The following is a 16,485-nucleotide window of genomic DNA, read 5'->3' on the forward strand; positions in this document are numbered from 1 at the left end:
TAATTTCACTGTTTTAAAAGCGATTGGGGGGAAATACAAAATAAATAAGTAATAATTTGTTGTTTTGATTCTTTATTTCACTGAATATCAACAATTAAAATACAGATTCAATGCATTCTCATACTTTTTGTACTAGTTACAAACTAGCTAATCCTTTTATTAGATGGGCTACTAATACCTAGTCTTTTCTCCTTATAAAGACATTATACAAGTAATAGGGCTTTATCTTGGGTGTAAAAAAAAGTGATTTGGAACTTGACTTTCATAAACTAAGGACTCAACTTGATCTGACTTGACATAACCTGTGACTTGACTTGACTTTCCTAAAAAAGAATAACTCAAGACTTGCTGGAACCAAATGATTTGGGACTAACTTGGGACTTGAGCAAAGAGGACTTGGTCACAACGCTGCTGTGAGTTCCTGGCTATTGCAGTTAAGTTTAGCCAATCACCCAGAACCTGCTCTACAACATGGAGCTACGTCTGTAACTATAACACCAAGCTGGACATACGTCTGTAACTATAACACCAAGCTGGAGACACGTCTGTAACTATAACACCAAGCTGAACATACGTCTGTGACTATAACACCAAGCTGGACATACGTCTGTGACTATAACTCCAAGCTGGACATGCGTCTGTAACTATAAAACCAATCTGGACATACGTCTGTAACTATAACACCAAGCTGGACATACGTCTCTGACTATAACACCAAGCTGGACATACGTCTCTGACTATAACACCAAGCTGGACATACGTCTGTGACTACCACACCAAGCTGCAATGTATTTAATATATGATCTAATATGTGAGAGTGTGAGAGAGACATTAACATTTCATTTCATTGCTGTATCTTAGTTGCAGCTCTTGTTCAACTGGACCTGAGTTTGCTAAAAGTTCATTAATGATCTGTAATATTTTACAGGCGAGGTCTGTAGCTATTCTAACCAACACAAACACATCATTATCTGACTGCCTTCAGGTACAGCAACAGAGGATCAACAGCATTAACTATTAGCAGTCTGAACATACAGTCAGTGGTGATTGGGATTATAATCAAACTGAAATGTGTTCCTATAGCTGCCAAGAAGTCTGTGGGCTGAAGCTGTCTGAGCAGTGGGAAACTGTAGGTGTATAACCACTAAATTATTATATCTGACCCTAATGAAATAACGTTTTGATAATGCCTAAATAAAAATAGATAAAAAAAAACTTTTACATAGAACATGAAAAATGGAAGCAGATATAGCACAAAATGCCAACATGATGTCACTATTTGGCATTGCAGTGTGATAAGCTTCTGAATATATAGTATTGCATACTGGGAAAGTAGATGAGCAATAATAGAAAAGTAGTCAAAAGAGCGATGGATAGAAGGAAGACGAAAAGGGGAGGAAAAGAGGCAGAATAAAGAACAATGTTGACGTCAGACTTTCTTGCTCATGTCTTGTCTGTCTGTTTGTGGTTCATACCACTAACTTTGGACAACTTTTAATACATTATTTCTTCCTTCTTCTTCTCTTTTCCTGTCTTCTTCTCCTCTCCATCTTTGTGTTCCACTCTTTCCTCTCTACTGTCTACTTCTCTTCTCCATCTTCATGTTCCACTCTGTCCTCTCTACTTTGCTCTCAGCACTCTTTAGCCGACTGTGTGCCATCGTGGTTTGAAACAAGTAATACCCCATTAACCCTGTGAACCTGAAGCCACTGATGCACAAAGAGCTCCATTACCATCCTGTATAGTTGTTAGGCTTTGCATTAATTCTTCACCACCATACTCCATACCACAATAAACTGCCAGCAGCAGGCATTTCAAACAGCCGAGTGATTAAATGTGCACATCTTCAAGTGATTGAGATGGATCTGTTTGCAGAGGACACATTCAGAGCTCTATAACGCCGGGCTCGGAGGCAGAAGTATGCTTCAAGAAGCTGTGCAGCTTTTTAGAGGATCAACATGCAGAAAACTTGAAATGTGTCGACTGAGAAGAAGCAATTTATAGGATTTAATCTGGTGCTTCATTTAAATAGTACGGCTGAGCATCTGTTTGGCAATCTTACACTCATATCTTGTCATTTACAGTTATATGGTAGTTACAGTTTATTATCACAACCTGAGAACAAAGGTTACGAAAACAAAGCTCTGCTATGATTTACCTTCCATTTGAGAAGAAATCACTTTTGCTCAGATTAACGCTGCTTCTGTCAGCAGAAGATGAAGCGGACTGAGCGTAAACAGGTGCTGGTGACAGACGAGAAGGACATTGAGGAAACAACCAAGAAACAGAGAGCGACAACAAAGGATTGAGGCAGACGGAGAGGGAGAATCGTCAGGCTGGATATGGATGGTGACTGGGTTGGAGAGCGGGAGGTTATCTTTGTCTCTGTTATAAATATGCCGTTCACAGTCTCCTGAGCCGGGCGGCAGAGATACGTGCTTTATGGAGAAATCTGTAGAGCATCTGCAGACAGATCTTCACCGCCTTCATGAATTTGTTGCAGCAACTCACAGAGAAATAAAAAAACAAGCAGGCAGTGATGTGGCATATTTATGGTGCTGCTGTATCAGACAATGAGAAGGAAAGGAAAAGAAATCTGTGGGGTCAGATTCATCGAATGATTGCAAAACCACTGCAGAGGTCAGAGGTCACCACTGTGGCTGATTTACTGACTGAATGGAATGCTGTTCACAGAGATACAGGTCAGACAGAGTGATATCAATCTTTAAACCAATTTCATTGGTGTTTGTGGAAAATGATCACATCTGGTCGACAAGATGTTAACAAGAATGTGGCGCTGACACACGGCAGCAGAGTAAAGAGAACATAACAGTTTGTTATTCCCAGAGAAGGGTAGAGTAGCCAAGAATTGTTCTCAAGTAAAAGTACTGTTACTTCAGATTAATATGACTCAAGTAAAAGTAAAAAGTAGTCATCCTAATAATTACGAGAGTAAAAAAGAGTAAAGAGTAAGTAAGAGTAAAAAAGTGCTTGGTGAAAAAACTACTCAAGTGCTGAATGACCGTTGAGTAACGTGTGATTTATTTTTTAACACAAGCATTCAATCAGACAGACAATAACACAAAATAATCATCTTTAGGCAAATTATAGTTCATCCAATCAATAAAACAAATTAAAATTACTTTATTAGTTACAAAATAGCTTAAATAAAGAGACTTATCACATCACATTTGGATGGATATATAGGAAATGTTCAAAACATATGCAACGTAAAAGACAAACATTCGCCTATCCACAGCAACAAAAAAAAAGCTGAATGTTATAGAATGCTGAATTGTCGATTTGTTTTGGTCGAGATAGAAGACACTGCATAATGTAGCTGCTGTTTCACACTTTTACTAAGGTAAACATGCTTCCAATGTGAGGCCAGGGGTGTTCCTCCTCGTCTGCATTGTCGACGGTTGATTCTGGCATTTTTGTTTTGCTACGACTGTAAAGCTAACCCGTCCCGCCGCTGAGATTAAATATGGTCACGTGAGTTTCTTTTTCACAAATTTACTCAAGTAAAACTACTCCTAGAAGTTCATTTTAAATGTAATGGAGTAATTGTAACTCATTACTACCCACCTCTGGTTATTGCCCATTTCTCTGGCTCAAAGATAGACTTCCAAATTTTAAATATATGTGCTTGTAAAACAACAAATCAGTTGCATACATATCGTGCAGACTTTGATTACATTTTGTCAGCACGTTTAACTCTAGAAATCAATATTTGCAAAAAAAAACACAAAACAAAAAGATACGCAAAGTAAAAGACAGTCGTATATTTTTTTAACTGAAAAACTAATGCATTATATTTTCAGTTTCTATAACATACATAACTTGAATGCAACCCTAAATACTTAGCCTGACAAGCCAGACCCACATCGAGATATTGGGTATGGAAACCGATCATTGCAGGACTAAAGGTTGACTTTCAAATTCCCCCTGCATGCAATTGGATAGCGCTACAACCAACCAGAACAACGCTAGTTGATAGATTAAACTTTTGCCTTATCCGGTTGGCAAAACTCCAAAGACGACTTCCTTTTTTAAGAATAACTTCAGTGCTTAACTCCAAGTCGAAAGCCAGTTTGTAGGGCACTCAATCATGTTTTCTGGTGTTTCCTAAAACCAAACCTCCTCGTTATCTCAGCAGCTGATTTGGCTTTATAAAGATAGTCATCTCTCTGTATAACAACAACTCATATCAAAGATGGATGTATTTGAGTTAAATCCAATTCAGCCATACCTTTCCATTTTTCATTTTAATAATGCAGTTCACCTGAAACAAAATCTAAAGCAGATTAACAAGATAAATTGTATACTCAAAGCTTGAAACGGCAGTTTTGTCATCATATCACGCTAAATCACTAAAGATTATTCGGGTTATTTAAAGCAGAGTGACTCATCTAATTTCGTTATGAGCAAAAAGGGACACTGAGTGCTGTGTGTATGGTTGTGTATGTGGTGTGGCCCATGTTGTTCTGTAATCTTTGTTCTGACAGCAGATTTACCCTCTGACTCTCCCCCTGTTATGGCCAAAAGCAACGTTTTCTTCCAGCTGAGCGAGTCCTGTCAGTCACTGCCGACAGGTCAGCGCTGCTTCCAGATCGTTAAGGCTCTGGGGCGTCCCAGCGGGAAGATCTGCACCTAATATCATGCTTCACAACCCTTTCAATACCCCGCAGCACAGTGAAAAAAAGCTCAGCTCAGCCTAAACACTCCCAGAACACCAAAGGACACAAATTCATTCACCCCGCTGCCCACCAAGGTCAAAGCCACCAAGATAAAATCAGCTTTTAGAATCAAGTCAAGAAGTTTTGTTGAGTTGATGTCACAAACTGTCACAGTCCACTGTTGTTCATGGCATTAGTGGGCATGTTTAGCTGGTTCTGCGTCCTGTTTTACCTAGACTTTATGGACAACGTTTCATTTCCGGGATTGTTCAGGTCCTGAAATTCTGCCGGATGTCCCTCATTATCAGCCGGATTTTCAACACTTTCAGCTTTCTTTGTGTTGGCATACTAAACTCCGGTTGGTATGAGAAAATGGTTAACTGCTCCACAGATCTCTGCATCCAGACAGCTAGCTAGACTACCTGTCCAATCAGAGTTTTCTGTTGCATGACTTGAAAAACCCAACAAGTTCCTTCCTGAGGCTATTTTGCAAAGTCGCCATCATATAGTCCGGCACTTAACGCCGTCAAGACGATTGTGAAACGCCAATGAACCAGAGCACGTTTTTCTCTAGCCAGACCTTCCTTCGCAGCGCTGTGGAGGAAAGTCCGTCAATACAAGACCACACACAGACACAAGACGAGACACAATATTGTTCAGTTTATTAAAGAGATGATACACAGGATCATTTTGATTAGATTTAGTTGTATACACAGTCTGTTGTTGTCACAGTCTGCTTCTCCCACCTCCCCAAACTCGCTTGTTTGAGATCAGCCAGATTGACAGATTTTGATCGCCTTCACGCTGAGCGCATTGCATGATGGTCAGGGATTATGTCTGACTTCCTCTGAATATTTTTTGACGTTAAAAGAGGCTGTTTGCCTGATCCCAGAGGACAGAGAGTTGCAAAGTTTGGAAAGTTTAACTGCAGATGTCTGGTCACCTTTGGTCAGCAGCTAAAACCAAGAAATAGCCAGCAGAGCTTCATCCGCTGATCTGGGGAAGCGCATGAGGAGTAAATAAATCAGGGATTTCTTTTAGCAAGGCCGTTCAATGCTTGAAAACCGCAGAGATACAGAGCAGCATCTGCTGAAAAAGAAGCCACAGCTTCAATCTCCAGGGATTCACTGTTTTGAAGAACTTTACCCAACCCCCAAGTCTGCTGTCTGATTTAGTAACCTAAAGTGCATTCAAGCATTTTACTTTCATTTTCAAGGTAGGTTGAGGGAGAAACTAAACTACAACACTAACTTCTACAATACACTGAACTTTACAAATGAAGGATTCCTGTAATAACTATGTTCAGAGTTTCCCGAGTTTTTTCTAAAGTTAGAGAGCGGGAGACTTTCATTGATGTGTCTAAACATTATTCATGAGGAGATAGTATCCAAGGTAACTGTGTGGAGGTCAGCACAAAGAAAACAACCATTTCTTGGTCAATAATGGAAAACTGGAGTCGATAATGGAAACGAAGCTACTTCAGTGAAACGAGCAGCCCCACGTAGAGCTGCACAGAATCCTGAGCTCTTTATGTAGAGTAGGTTTTGTTTAAAATGGTCCTGCTTCTAAACTGCGTGAGGATGCAAAATGAGAAATGCTTCAGGCGACCCAATGAACAGAGCATAGAATCTTTGCAAGCTTGTTCTGTATGTTGCAGGATAATCTTTTATTCAAATTTACATGTAGTGTGTATCCACGATGTTCTACTTATCGGCTGGATGTCAGATACATTCTGCTTTCTTTGTGTTGGCATTGTAAACCATTCTAAACTGGATTTCTGAGGACTATGGTTAACTGCTCCTCAGATCTCTGCCGGGTAAATCCAGACAGCTAGCTAGACTATCTGTCCAATCTGAGTTTTCTGTTGCATGGCTAAAACAGGTTTTGAACACACACGTTCCACCAAAACTAGCCGACTAAGACAATTGTGATTGCTTTAAAGAAATGCCAATAAACCAGAACACGTTTTTCTCCCATCCTGGGATGCTGTGTGGACTCGCCAGACCCTCCTCCACAGCACTACTGTACTGAGCATCTACTTTTGTTTGTAACAGAGTTGATCATCCTCATTATCATTATCAATGTATTATCATTATGAACAGTAACAGAAAAATGAAAAAAAAAAAATCTTGACTCAAATTCAAACAGTTTTTCACAAAAGCTGTCATCTCTCTTTTTATTTTTTCTGGTACAATAGCACTTTAAACTGCCCACTGGCTTGGCAGAAATATGTTTCACCACTCTAAATTCACTAACATTGTCTATGCAGAAAACAATAACTAACCCCGGCACTACTCAACCAGCACACCCCTTTCATATCAGAAAGCTCTAGCTCAGTCGGCATTGTGTAGAGAGAATATAGTTCCGCGCACATTGCTGCTCGGAATGAATGAATTATGAATCACATGACATGAAAGAAACACCCAGTAGTTCTCTCTCTTGATAATTTGAGCTTGTTCTCTCCTATGATTCTCTCTCTCTGTCTCTCTTCATGTCCGTTTTTCAGGACAGTAAATGAAATGTTTGTAAATGTCAATAGACATCAATAACATTAAATGTCATGTCCTTCTTTATGGCTCAGTAGAATCCGACCCACGTTCAGCCTGGGTGGGAGGAGGGTTCATCCTGCAGGTTCTGCAGAAAGTTTAGAGCACGTCATAGTATTAATGGAACCAGTAAAGTATGATCTTGATTTGTTCTAAAGAAAGAAGAGAGATGTGCCTGTAGCCCAAATTAAAAATTGCCAATGTGCAGCCAAGAGCAGAATTACCGTCTCTCACAACTACAACCAGACAAAGGATTTGTTTCAGACCCTCATGACCAACAAAATGCTTCTACATTTACAAGGGATAGAGAGGAAATTCTTTATATGAGTTTTTTTCCCTCATTTCGTCAAGTTTAAAAATTCCCTCCTCACCTCTTAAACAAACTCTAAGAGTCTTTTATGTTTTGGCCAAACAGCTTGCTGGCCAAAGCCAAAATCCCCACACAGCTCGCAGCAGGTGTTGTGAATATAAAGTAGAGTGGGAGTGCATCAGTCATTGGCAGGCTTCATTTGGTATGCAAAATAAAAATGAGTTATACAAAACAAGACCTGGCAGTAGGCTGCGGAGGGACCTTAATACAGCTGCAAAGCAAAGTGACAAAGTCCAAGAAATTTACCATAAAACACCACAATGTCAAAGAAAAGTCAGTTGTTTCATATAAAACAAGCCAAATGAGTTTAGCAGCTGTTTTAGTTTTCACGGTATATTCAAATTTCAAATAAACAGTAAAAACAAGGTGCTTATTTACAACACAAGTTACATTATTAATGACATTTAAAACTACGGCAGAAGTCTGTAGGGTACCCAAATCTATATTGAGATTCTCAATCTCAGTGTTTTGTATTATTCCCTTTAGGATCTTACAGATACTTTAGTGTGATTGTGACCCAACATGACTGAATTTATGTTGGATTTTCCACAACATTGAACGTAATTGAAGAACAATTTCAAAAATTGGTAGGCAGCTGTAAAAAACGTGCTTTAAGAACTTCTATGTAATTGTATGATGTAATATAGTCCAGTATGTGCAAAAATGAATGAAGGGCCCTCAGGATGGGATGGGCACAGTGAGCACACTAACATGTCCTTCTGTGCAGTTAGCTAGCCAGGGCGTTGAACGTGTGTCTATAAACTTGATCTTCCAGATTGACCATTTTTGTGGAAAACTTGCAGTAAAAAAGAAGAAATTACAACATTTCTATATTTTATTGGTGTTATAGCAACATTGGGAATTGTGGGAATATGTAATGTAGTTTTATGCACGTCTGTCACTACATAAGTGCACCAGACATAACTCCGGTCAAATGCATTTTTAAAGTCTACAGTCATGTCAGCAGTGAAGTGAAGTTGAACTAAAGCACAGTGTTGCTTTGAGCTACATGCTAACATCAGCATCATAAAGGTCAGGGGAGGAGTTACTACAATTCAACCTTTGGAAAACATGAATGTTTGAACCAAATTTCATGTCAATTAAAGTTATAGTGCGTAGTTTCTGTCACAAATGACAACAAAACAGTCGGCGCGTCCACATGATACAAGCCTTCCGTGATCGCGTACTGGCCCCACCCTTCTTCCACGCAGTTGCTGGTAGCTAAGGAGGACACAAAGCATTAAAAAATATGACTGAGTTTCTGCTCGTGAAAGTCGCCGGACGACACGATCTTCTGAACACAGCCAAACTGAGAAAAAGAGAGAGAGTTGTGTGGAACTGACAGTCTTAATTAGCTTTGTAGCAACTCATTTGGCAATGGCTTCAATGTAAAAGACGTTCATCCTCTGGGTACTGGTACCAAATTGAATGGCTAAGGCGTTTCATGTGTTGGACCAACCGAGTTACCAACAAACAGACTGACACTGCCAATACCATGGAAACCAAGTCCACTGGATGGTTTCAGTTCCACATAAGTATTTAGACCATGACTTAGTTGATGACACAAAGAATTAGTTGCAAACTAACCCTAACCCTAACCGAGTGCATCTTTTAAATCCAAACATTTACTGCCACCTTGGATTTTAATCCACAGTAACATTGACAATCTTTAGACCCTTAGACAAAGTTACCTGAGTAGAAACCTTTTTGAAATGTTAACAATATCCAAATGTTGGCACAAAATGAGATAAAAGACATGATTAACATACCATTCGCTCAGTATGACTTTTCTCACACAGATGCACAAAACATATGTTTCTATCTGCTTCTCTGTTTCTCACTTTCTAAAATGTTTAAAACAAAGACTACAGTTCCAATACGACGCAGGCAGCATTGGTCGGTATCTCTGCTCCTTCTCCACACACCATCCTGCCTCATTCACATGCCCTGTGTGGGTCATCACGGAAGATAAAAAAAGCACAGTCACATGATCCAGGAATAGTAATATTAACTGTGACAATACTGATAAAGACTGCAGCATAATCTCTTTCTTCACTCTGCAGAACCGACATATTTACACAGTTCTGTGTGTGAAAACCCAATTTGGGCAGAGAAATTACTTTTCTCACCTTGCTATTCTGGTGGTTTTCAAATGACAGATAATTATTATCACTAGAGAGGGATTGTGTCAGATGTACAAAAAAAAATCTATCCTTTTTAACATATCATTAGTCCTCTCATCCATGTATTTTTGTTTAATCACAAAGGCTGGAAGTGGTGACAAAAAAAAAACTTTCAAAAACTTTCCTTCTCTAAAAATACAGACTTTGTCTAAGCACCCGCAAAGGGTGAAATTCACCTCTTACTGCGCTGCCAAGCAAATGCTAGGTGTTCCTGTGCCATTTGCTATAGGAGGTAATATGCAACATTTGGTGCACAACTGGCCCCTTTTTATGCAAAACCTTGTTGCAAAAGCAGTCACAAAGATAACCACACAGTTATGGGGAAATTATTAGCATCTTCAGAGAGTTGATTGGTAACTAAAGCGCATTGATAAGGCTTTAAATCATTCTATATCATTATACAGTCTGAAGGTGTGTGTTAGAAAACACCAACAGCACTCTGAAACTGGGATATTAAATCCCAATAACGGTTTTTCTCCAACACTTATAAAATCTCTGCCTGATGTTTTGAGTCTCTAGGGTAAATTCCCTCCCCAGGAGGTACCTAATACTTTAGGGAGACCAGCACCGACTTGATCGCCAAGGCTTCATTGTGTTGAATAGCGTACCTCCCTGGGAAAATAGCGACTGATAGGTAACAGGATGTCAGTCTTCTGCTGATCCCTGCAGAAGCACCGCTCCAATATGACTCACAGATTCATCTGTTTGTAAGATAACATCATTTTTCATCAAAATCTGGATTCTAGACACATTTGGCTGGATTGATCATCCAGCATGCAGAGTGCAGGTGCTCCAGGACTTCCTTTGGGTGTCCTACACGCTCCACCCAGGTGGCGCTGTATACAACAGTATCTTCAAGATATGCACATACTAAATCAGAAAGCTGACAGAGTATGTGGCCCATCAGCCTTTGAAAGATTGTGGGGGCACTGTGCAGTACAAATGGAAAAACCAATGAAACAAAACCAGAATAGAATGTTTCTCATGATGTTCAATGTTTCTCAACATTCTCATGAATGTTTCTCCCGTCTCTGAAAGTTTAAAGTCTGTTTGACCTTTAAGAAGTGTGCTCTGCTGCACCAGTGAGAAGGAAAACCACTGGATGTCAGCAAAAACAGGATTTTCAAAAGGTGTTCAGATACTCTTTAAATATGCTGTACTTTCCACTTTGACCGAGGTATAGAAGAACCATTTTCATGGTTTATTAATCGAGTCAACTTTAAAGGACTTGGAAAATAACACTTGGTGAATGGTTGTGTTTCCATATTGTATCCAGTTTTCGAAAATGACTTCTTTGCTCACCGTAAATGCATGTTGTTTAAACGCTTTGACAGTGTCTTAGCCTGTTTAAGTTTTCTGTTGGTGATAATTGCCATACCAGTGTTTTATTCAGATCTTTTGCCAAGTCTGGTCTTAAAAATAAAGATTTTAATCTCAGTGTTACCTGAACAAAAAAAAAGAAAGAAAAACAGCCATTTTTACTAGATCTATTTCCCTGGAAGGGGTGAAATACAAACTGATAAAATCTCTAATTAGTCATTGAATAGTTATTTTAATTCCTGTATCCTCTCTCAGTGGGATATTTTTAATTGATTTGCAGTGATTGAGGCATTGTTCTGGGGATCTCTTCCATAACCGGCTGACCTGAACTGCTGCATTACATGATGACAAACAGCCTGTGAGCAACAGCCCGGAGCCTAATGGGACACAAGACGACTCTTTCCCAAACATTGTCGAAGCAGAATTGAGTAGCCTGCAGTGGATTTTCTGCTGAAGGACTTTGGCAGAGCGCAGGGTCTTCCAAGTCCTTTTAATGACTTAAGTACCTTTCACTGGAGCTGTGACAATAGTGAAAGCTCTCTCTCTCTCTCTCTCTCTCTCTCTCCCTGTGTCTCTCTCTCCCTCACTCTCTCCATTCCCCTCACTCTGCAGAGTGCAGCCGAACAGAAAGTAGCCTCTCGCCTCCGCTGTCATCGCAGTGGTGCCTAGTGGATATTGCTGAGCTCTGCAGACGTACAAGTCCAAAATTTAGCAGGGATCTGGAAAGTGTGAGAGTGTGAAGGAGAAGTGGAGTAAAGAGGCGAGGCAGACTGTCTCCCTCCTTCACCCGCTGGGCTTTTCTGCAGCATCCTTCCACTTCATCATGGATCTCTGGAGTAAAAAAGTCTGTGGAATAATTACGCTGGTCACCCTGATACTTTTCACCTCACACGGGGCAACAAGAGGAGGTGAGTGCAGTGAGACTTTCATTTTGGGTGACCGTAAAGATCATTTTACATTCATGTTAAATGTTTGTTGGAGTTACTAACATCATACAGGTATTTCTCCCTCTCTGTAAAAACTTGGTTTTTGATTGTGCATGTTGTGAATTAATTGCAAATTAGTCTTTCTGAAAGGCATCTGCATGTAGGGATTTCTAAATTGCACAGCAATATCTTTTTATTGATTTCTTTTCATACATTTTATGCACGTGTTTCCATGCACCGCTCTTCAATAGGGCAGTGGGTGTTAGTGTATAAATCATGTGGGTGCAGAAGATGAAAGAGAAGCACTTTCCTCTCTCTCAGCATATTAAACAGTTGCCCTTGAGCAAGGCACTCAAGCCTCACCCACTCCAGTGGACAGGCTATAGAGGTCCGTGGTCACACTTTGAAGTATGGGTGTGAAGTGTGAATGTGAATCGGAGCATCATTCTTATTAGAGGAGGGTTTTGAAATTGAATTATTCATGATTTATTTCTTCTCAGAGGGTTTGATGTTACAGATCAAAATGCATGTTATTTATAGAGAAGAAAATGACCAGGAAGTGGAGAATGACAGATGTCTCTGCCTTGCCATTGTTAAAAGCAAACTTTAGACCCAAACTATTTTCTTTTCATGTTATCTTCATCTTTTTCTCTGTCAACTTGATGTTTGTGGTGGGATATATCACAAGCCCACGGGAAGTTCAAAATACTAATAAAAAATAATCTCTCCTTTTCCAGTTTCAAACCATTTCACATTTGTGTCTTATTTCTCTTTACAGACTATTGGTTGTGATTTGCCACAGCATGGCATACAAGCTGCATGAGTTGTTGTGATTATGAAAAAAGTAAAACTGTCAAAAAGCTTGAGACATAAAAGTGCACAACATCCGGGATCTTGATCATACACTGTGCTGATGAAAATGTCACCAGAAAGATCATTACATCATTACATACAGTAGGAGCTGGTTGCATGTGCCAAACACTGACAATATAACAATTATACTAACACAGTCTAATAAAGCGGGTGTCAGAGGGTACATCCTCACCTGATGTTGTATAACAATGTATTCTGAGTCATCTTGCCTGGGCAAAAACATTTGAGGAAATCAAACACCAATAAAGGATTTAGTGTGGGCAGAGTGGGGACAGATTGATAAATGGTAAATATTAACACGTCAGGTTTATATTCCCCTTGACAGACAAATGCTTCTGGCAAGAGACACCATTCCATTATGGGCTTTGAAAGAGTAAAATAAAAAGAGATAAAGAGATTTATTTTCCTTAAAGGAAATGGGTTAGACTCAGCAGAGTGATGTTATCAGAAACCATAACCAAAAGAAACAGAAAATGTGAAACCCATTTTAACTTTTCTCGGAGTGCAAACATGCAGTACATCATCCACTTTATAATCTCCGATGCCCAGACCTCTCTCCACATTTTATTTGACTTTGCATTAGTGCTGAGCCAGTGCTACCGGCAAGGTTTAACTTGAGCTATTTGTCAGAGTGAACAAAGGAGGTAAAACCGTTGTGGTGGGGCAGATGCTTCTGTTTCTGCAGCCAGGCACAGAAGCCCTGCTCAGCTCAGCGCTGAAGCAGCTGTGGACTAATTTAGGAAAGGCAGTGGGTGGAGTCGCCAGAGAAACCATTCTGTGACATGACGTTGGAGCTCTCTGATGGCTGACAAGTCTACTATGAGCAGCACAGTTTTCTTCATAAAGAATCAAGAGGTCCAACAGAGACCACCTCATACCACCAACGCTGCTCTAAATATTTCAGTTCAACAATAGAAAATGTTTAGAAGTGACAACTCTGGATCCAGATTTGCATCAAATTAACCCTCTGAGGTCCGAGGGCATTTGTAGATATCTTTTTAAATTCATCTTTTGAGGGTATTTGTGTATAATTGGATCCCCATGTGTTTCACATCAAAAGGTTCAGAAAAAACTCAGCTCTCTGTAACGTGTGGCCATATCTTTGTCAGATCAATGTGTAAAGAGATAATTTGGCCGTAAAGCTGAAAAGATGATGTTCCATTTTTGAAATTTCTCAAATCTCTTGTGAAAATAAACCTTCACTCAATTGCTTTGGTGATTGAAATGATTTTACAAAAGTCTTGGGTTCGTACAAGTAGTGTAATATGTGAACAAAATAGTAAATGAATGGCTAAAATTGATTACGATGAGTCTTTTGTCCTGTTGTCAAGAACTACGTCACGTTATGTGTCACATGTGTAACCGGAAGTGAAGTAGCAGAACAGATGCATTGATTTAAACCAAAACTGCAATCTTTTTCTAAAAGTAAGTAGTTTTTGTAGCCTAAACCTAACCAAACTGCGACCGCTTCACAGCATTAACAACGTGTTTAAACCCCCCCCCGGGTTGTATTTCCTGCCATAGCCAGGGTTGCAAGTCAATAAAATGCTTATGTTGGTCGTTTTAGAGGGTAGGAATAAACAGCCTTTATTGTTTAATAATTTGGAGGACTTTTTGGCTTGTTGACACATACTAGCTTTTTGCACATGCTCTTCAAAGGTGCACAATTTTCCACAAAATTGATCCCCAACAAATTATGTGAGCCTAGCAAGTCCAGCTGAAAGCTTGTCTCCTCCAATTATCTGCACAATTCTCACTCAAATGCATAAGCATAAGTAAGGAGAAGCGCTCCCTACTGCTGAGATTCAGAGAGAGCTTTTTTAGAGGCAAAGTGAGTTCTAGGCTGCTTCTTGTTCTAAAGAAAATTCAAACTTTACACACTCAAAAAGGAACGCAAGATCATTTTTATTCTTTCCGTGGTTGCATAAGTCCTCCATTGGATTTTTATCTCTTCTCTCAGCGGATTTGGAATCAGTGGAGTGTGTGTTCTGATTGCAGCGTAATGACAGATAAGTGCGCTGCACTCCTAACCTGTGTGTGCGCACATATGTATCTGTGTGCTCGGGTTTGCACATGTTTCTGTGTGAGTGTGTGCATACTGAGATAAGAAGCAAATAGCCATGTGTGAATATAATGGAGTGTTATGGAATGCTAAGCAGCACTGTTGCGTGTGTGTGTGGGTGTGTGCACATAATGCCTATAGTGTGCTTGTGTGTGCACATGTTGTGTTCAGATAACGACTGACTCACCACACACAGTCACCAATCGCCAAGTAGAGAGGTTCTCAAGTTAAAACTAATGTGTCAGTTGGTGCTGCATCCAAACTGAGAAGAGGCAGAGGGTGTGTTGAATAATGGCATGTCAGAGTTAGCTGGTTTGTCCACATTGGAGTTGAAAATGTTTGACTGATGATGGATGCTGGGCTGTACATTCTGGTGGTTTTGGGTTTTCAGCTAGAGACTATGTGATGAATGAAATGAATGGTTAGATGAATTGTTTACCTCATTTTTGCTGCCCATCACAATGATTGGACGGGCAGCTGTCGCTGGTAACACCTTCTCACTCCCAGCTTAGTCAGGTGCCTTACATGTTTACATTACACACCCTACATGTAGCTACATGCTACTGTCAAGGAAACCTTTAATCTTGGTTGCAGATATTATTTGTTTTTGCCAATTTCTAATTACTTTCTTGCTGGAGCATGTCCTGTTAAGTAGTTTTTGGTTTAGAAAACTTTATTGGTGATTCTTATGGCAAAAATGGTGCAGACTTTGTTGGCTATTTCTTAGTGAATAACATCAGTAAATACATCCTGTTCTATTGCTCCTGACTCAGATTTATTTATTTGAATAAACATTCTGTGAATGGAGCTGAAGGAAAATGTCTCCGTGCTGCCCATTTCAAACAGAATATCAGCATTTCAAATATTTTCCTCTCAATTGAGCCTGTGCTAGGTGACTTAAGACATCTAGCGCACAAGCTCACTTGAGAGGAACATACATTTGTAATTATGATAAACTTTGTGTTTTGCACTTCCCTGCAAAGCCCCACTGTACAGATTCATTGGATGCTTGAGTTTCTGACAGCGGAGATGAGAAAAGTGAGAGAAGGCTGAGCAGGAGCCCCCTCTTGTATTTCCACTTTAGTGTCATTCATGAAAATGTGCGTCCAAAGAGGGCGCGCGCTCTGATCAAGTCAAGGCTACATTTTGGCAGCAGTGGCCATCAAGAATCTAGATTTATTAACCCGGGGAAAAGGACTCACCTGCTTTTAGACAACCATGACATACAAGACTTAACCTTTAATCTTACACACTACACTCCACTGTTGTGGGGGCCATTTCAGTAGATTTAGCAACTAAATTATTATAGATATACAATAAGCATGGAAACTAAATGCACACTCCCTGCTGTTACGGTTGGTGCGGGGAATTGGTGGATTTGTCAGGTTAAAAGAGGTTCGGACCCAAGGGCAGGAAGGCGAAGAGAATGGAGCAGTAGAAAAGAATACAAATTTAATCCAAACAAAAAGAGTCTTACAAAACAGGTAAGCAGCAGTTATGTAAATCCAGAGACAAGGGAACCACGG

General features: G+C 39.9%; 1 protein-coding gene and 1 long non-coding RNA gene across 2 annotated transcripts in view; both read left to right on the forward strand.

The window, feature by feature from the left end:
- The first annotated feature begins 295 nt into the window (after nucleotides 1–295).
- LOC116705328 (uncharacterized) lies at nucleotides 296–5,349 on the forward strand. Its single transcript, XR_004335905.1, has 4 exons — nucleotides 296–413; nucleotides 2,646–2,656; nucleotides 4,090–4,092; nucleotides 5,340–5,349. It is a non-coding gene; the product is annotated as an uncharacterized LOC116705328 (long non-coding RNA).
- Nucleotides 5,350–11,650: 6,301 nt separating this feature from the next.
- LOC116705469 (contactin-associated protein-like 4) overlaps nucleotides 11,651–16,485 on the forward strand; it is a 66,091-nt gene continuing 61,256 nt past the window's right edge. Inside the window, exon 1 of the mRNA XM_032541672.1 lies at nucleotides 11,651–12,006. Coding sequence (XP_032397563.1) covers nucleotides 11,922–12,006 — 85 coding nt within the window. The 5' untranslated portion in view covers nucleotides 11,651–11,921. The remainder of the gene's footprint in view (nucleotides 12,007–16,485) is intronic.

This window comes from Etheostoma spectabile, chromosome 17, assembly GCF_008692095.1.
Source record: "Etheostoma spectabile isolate EspeVRDwgs_2016 chromosome 17, UIUC_Espe_1.0, whole genome shotgun sequence".
In the NCBI taxonomy this organism is placed as follows: domain Eukaryota; kingdom Metazoa; phylum Chordata; class Actinopteri; order Perciformes; family Percidae; genus Etheostoma; species Etheostoma spectabile.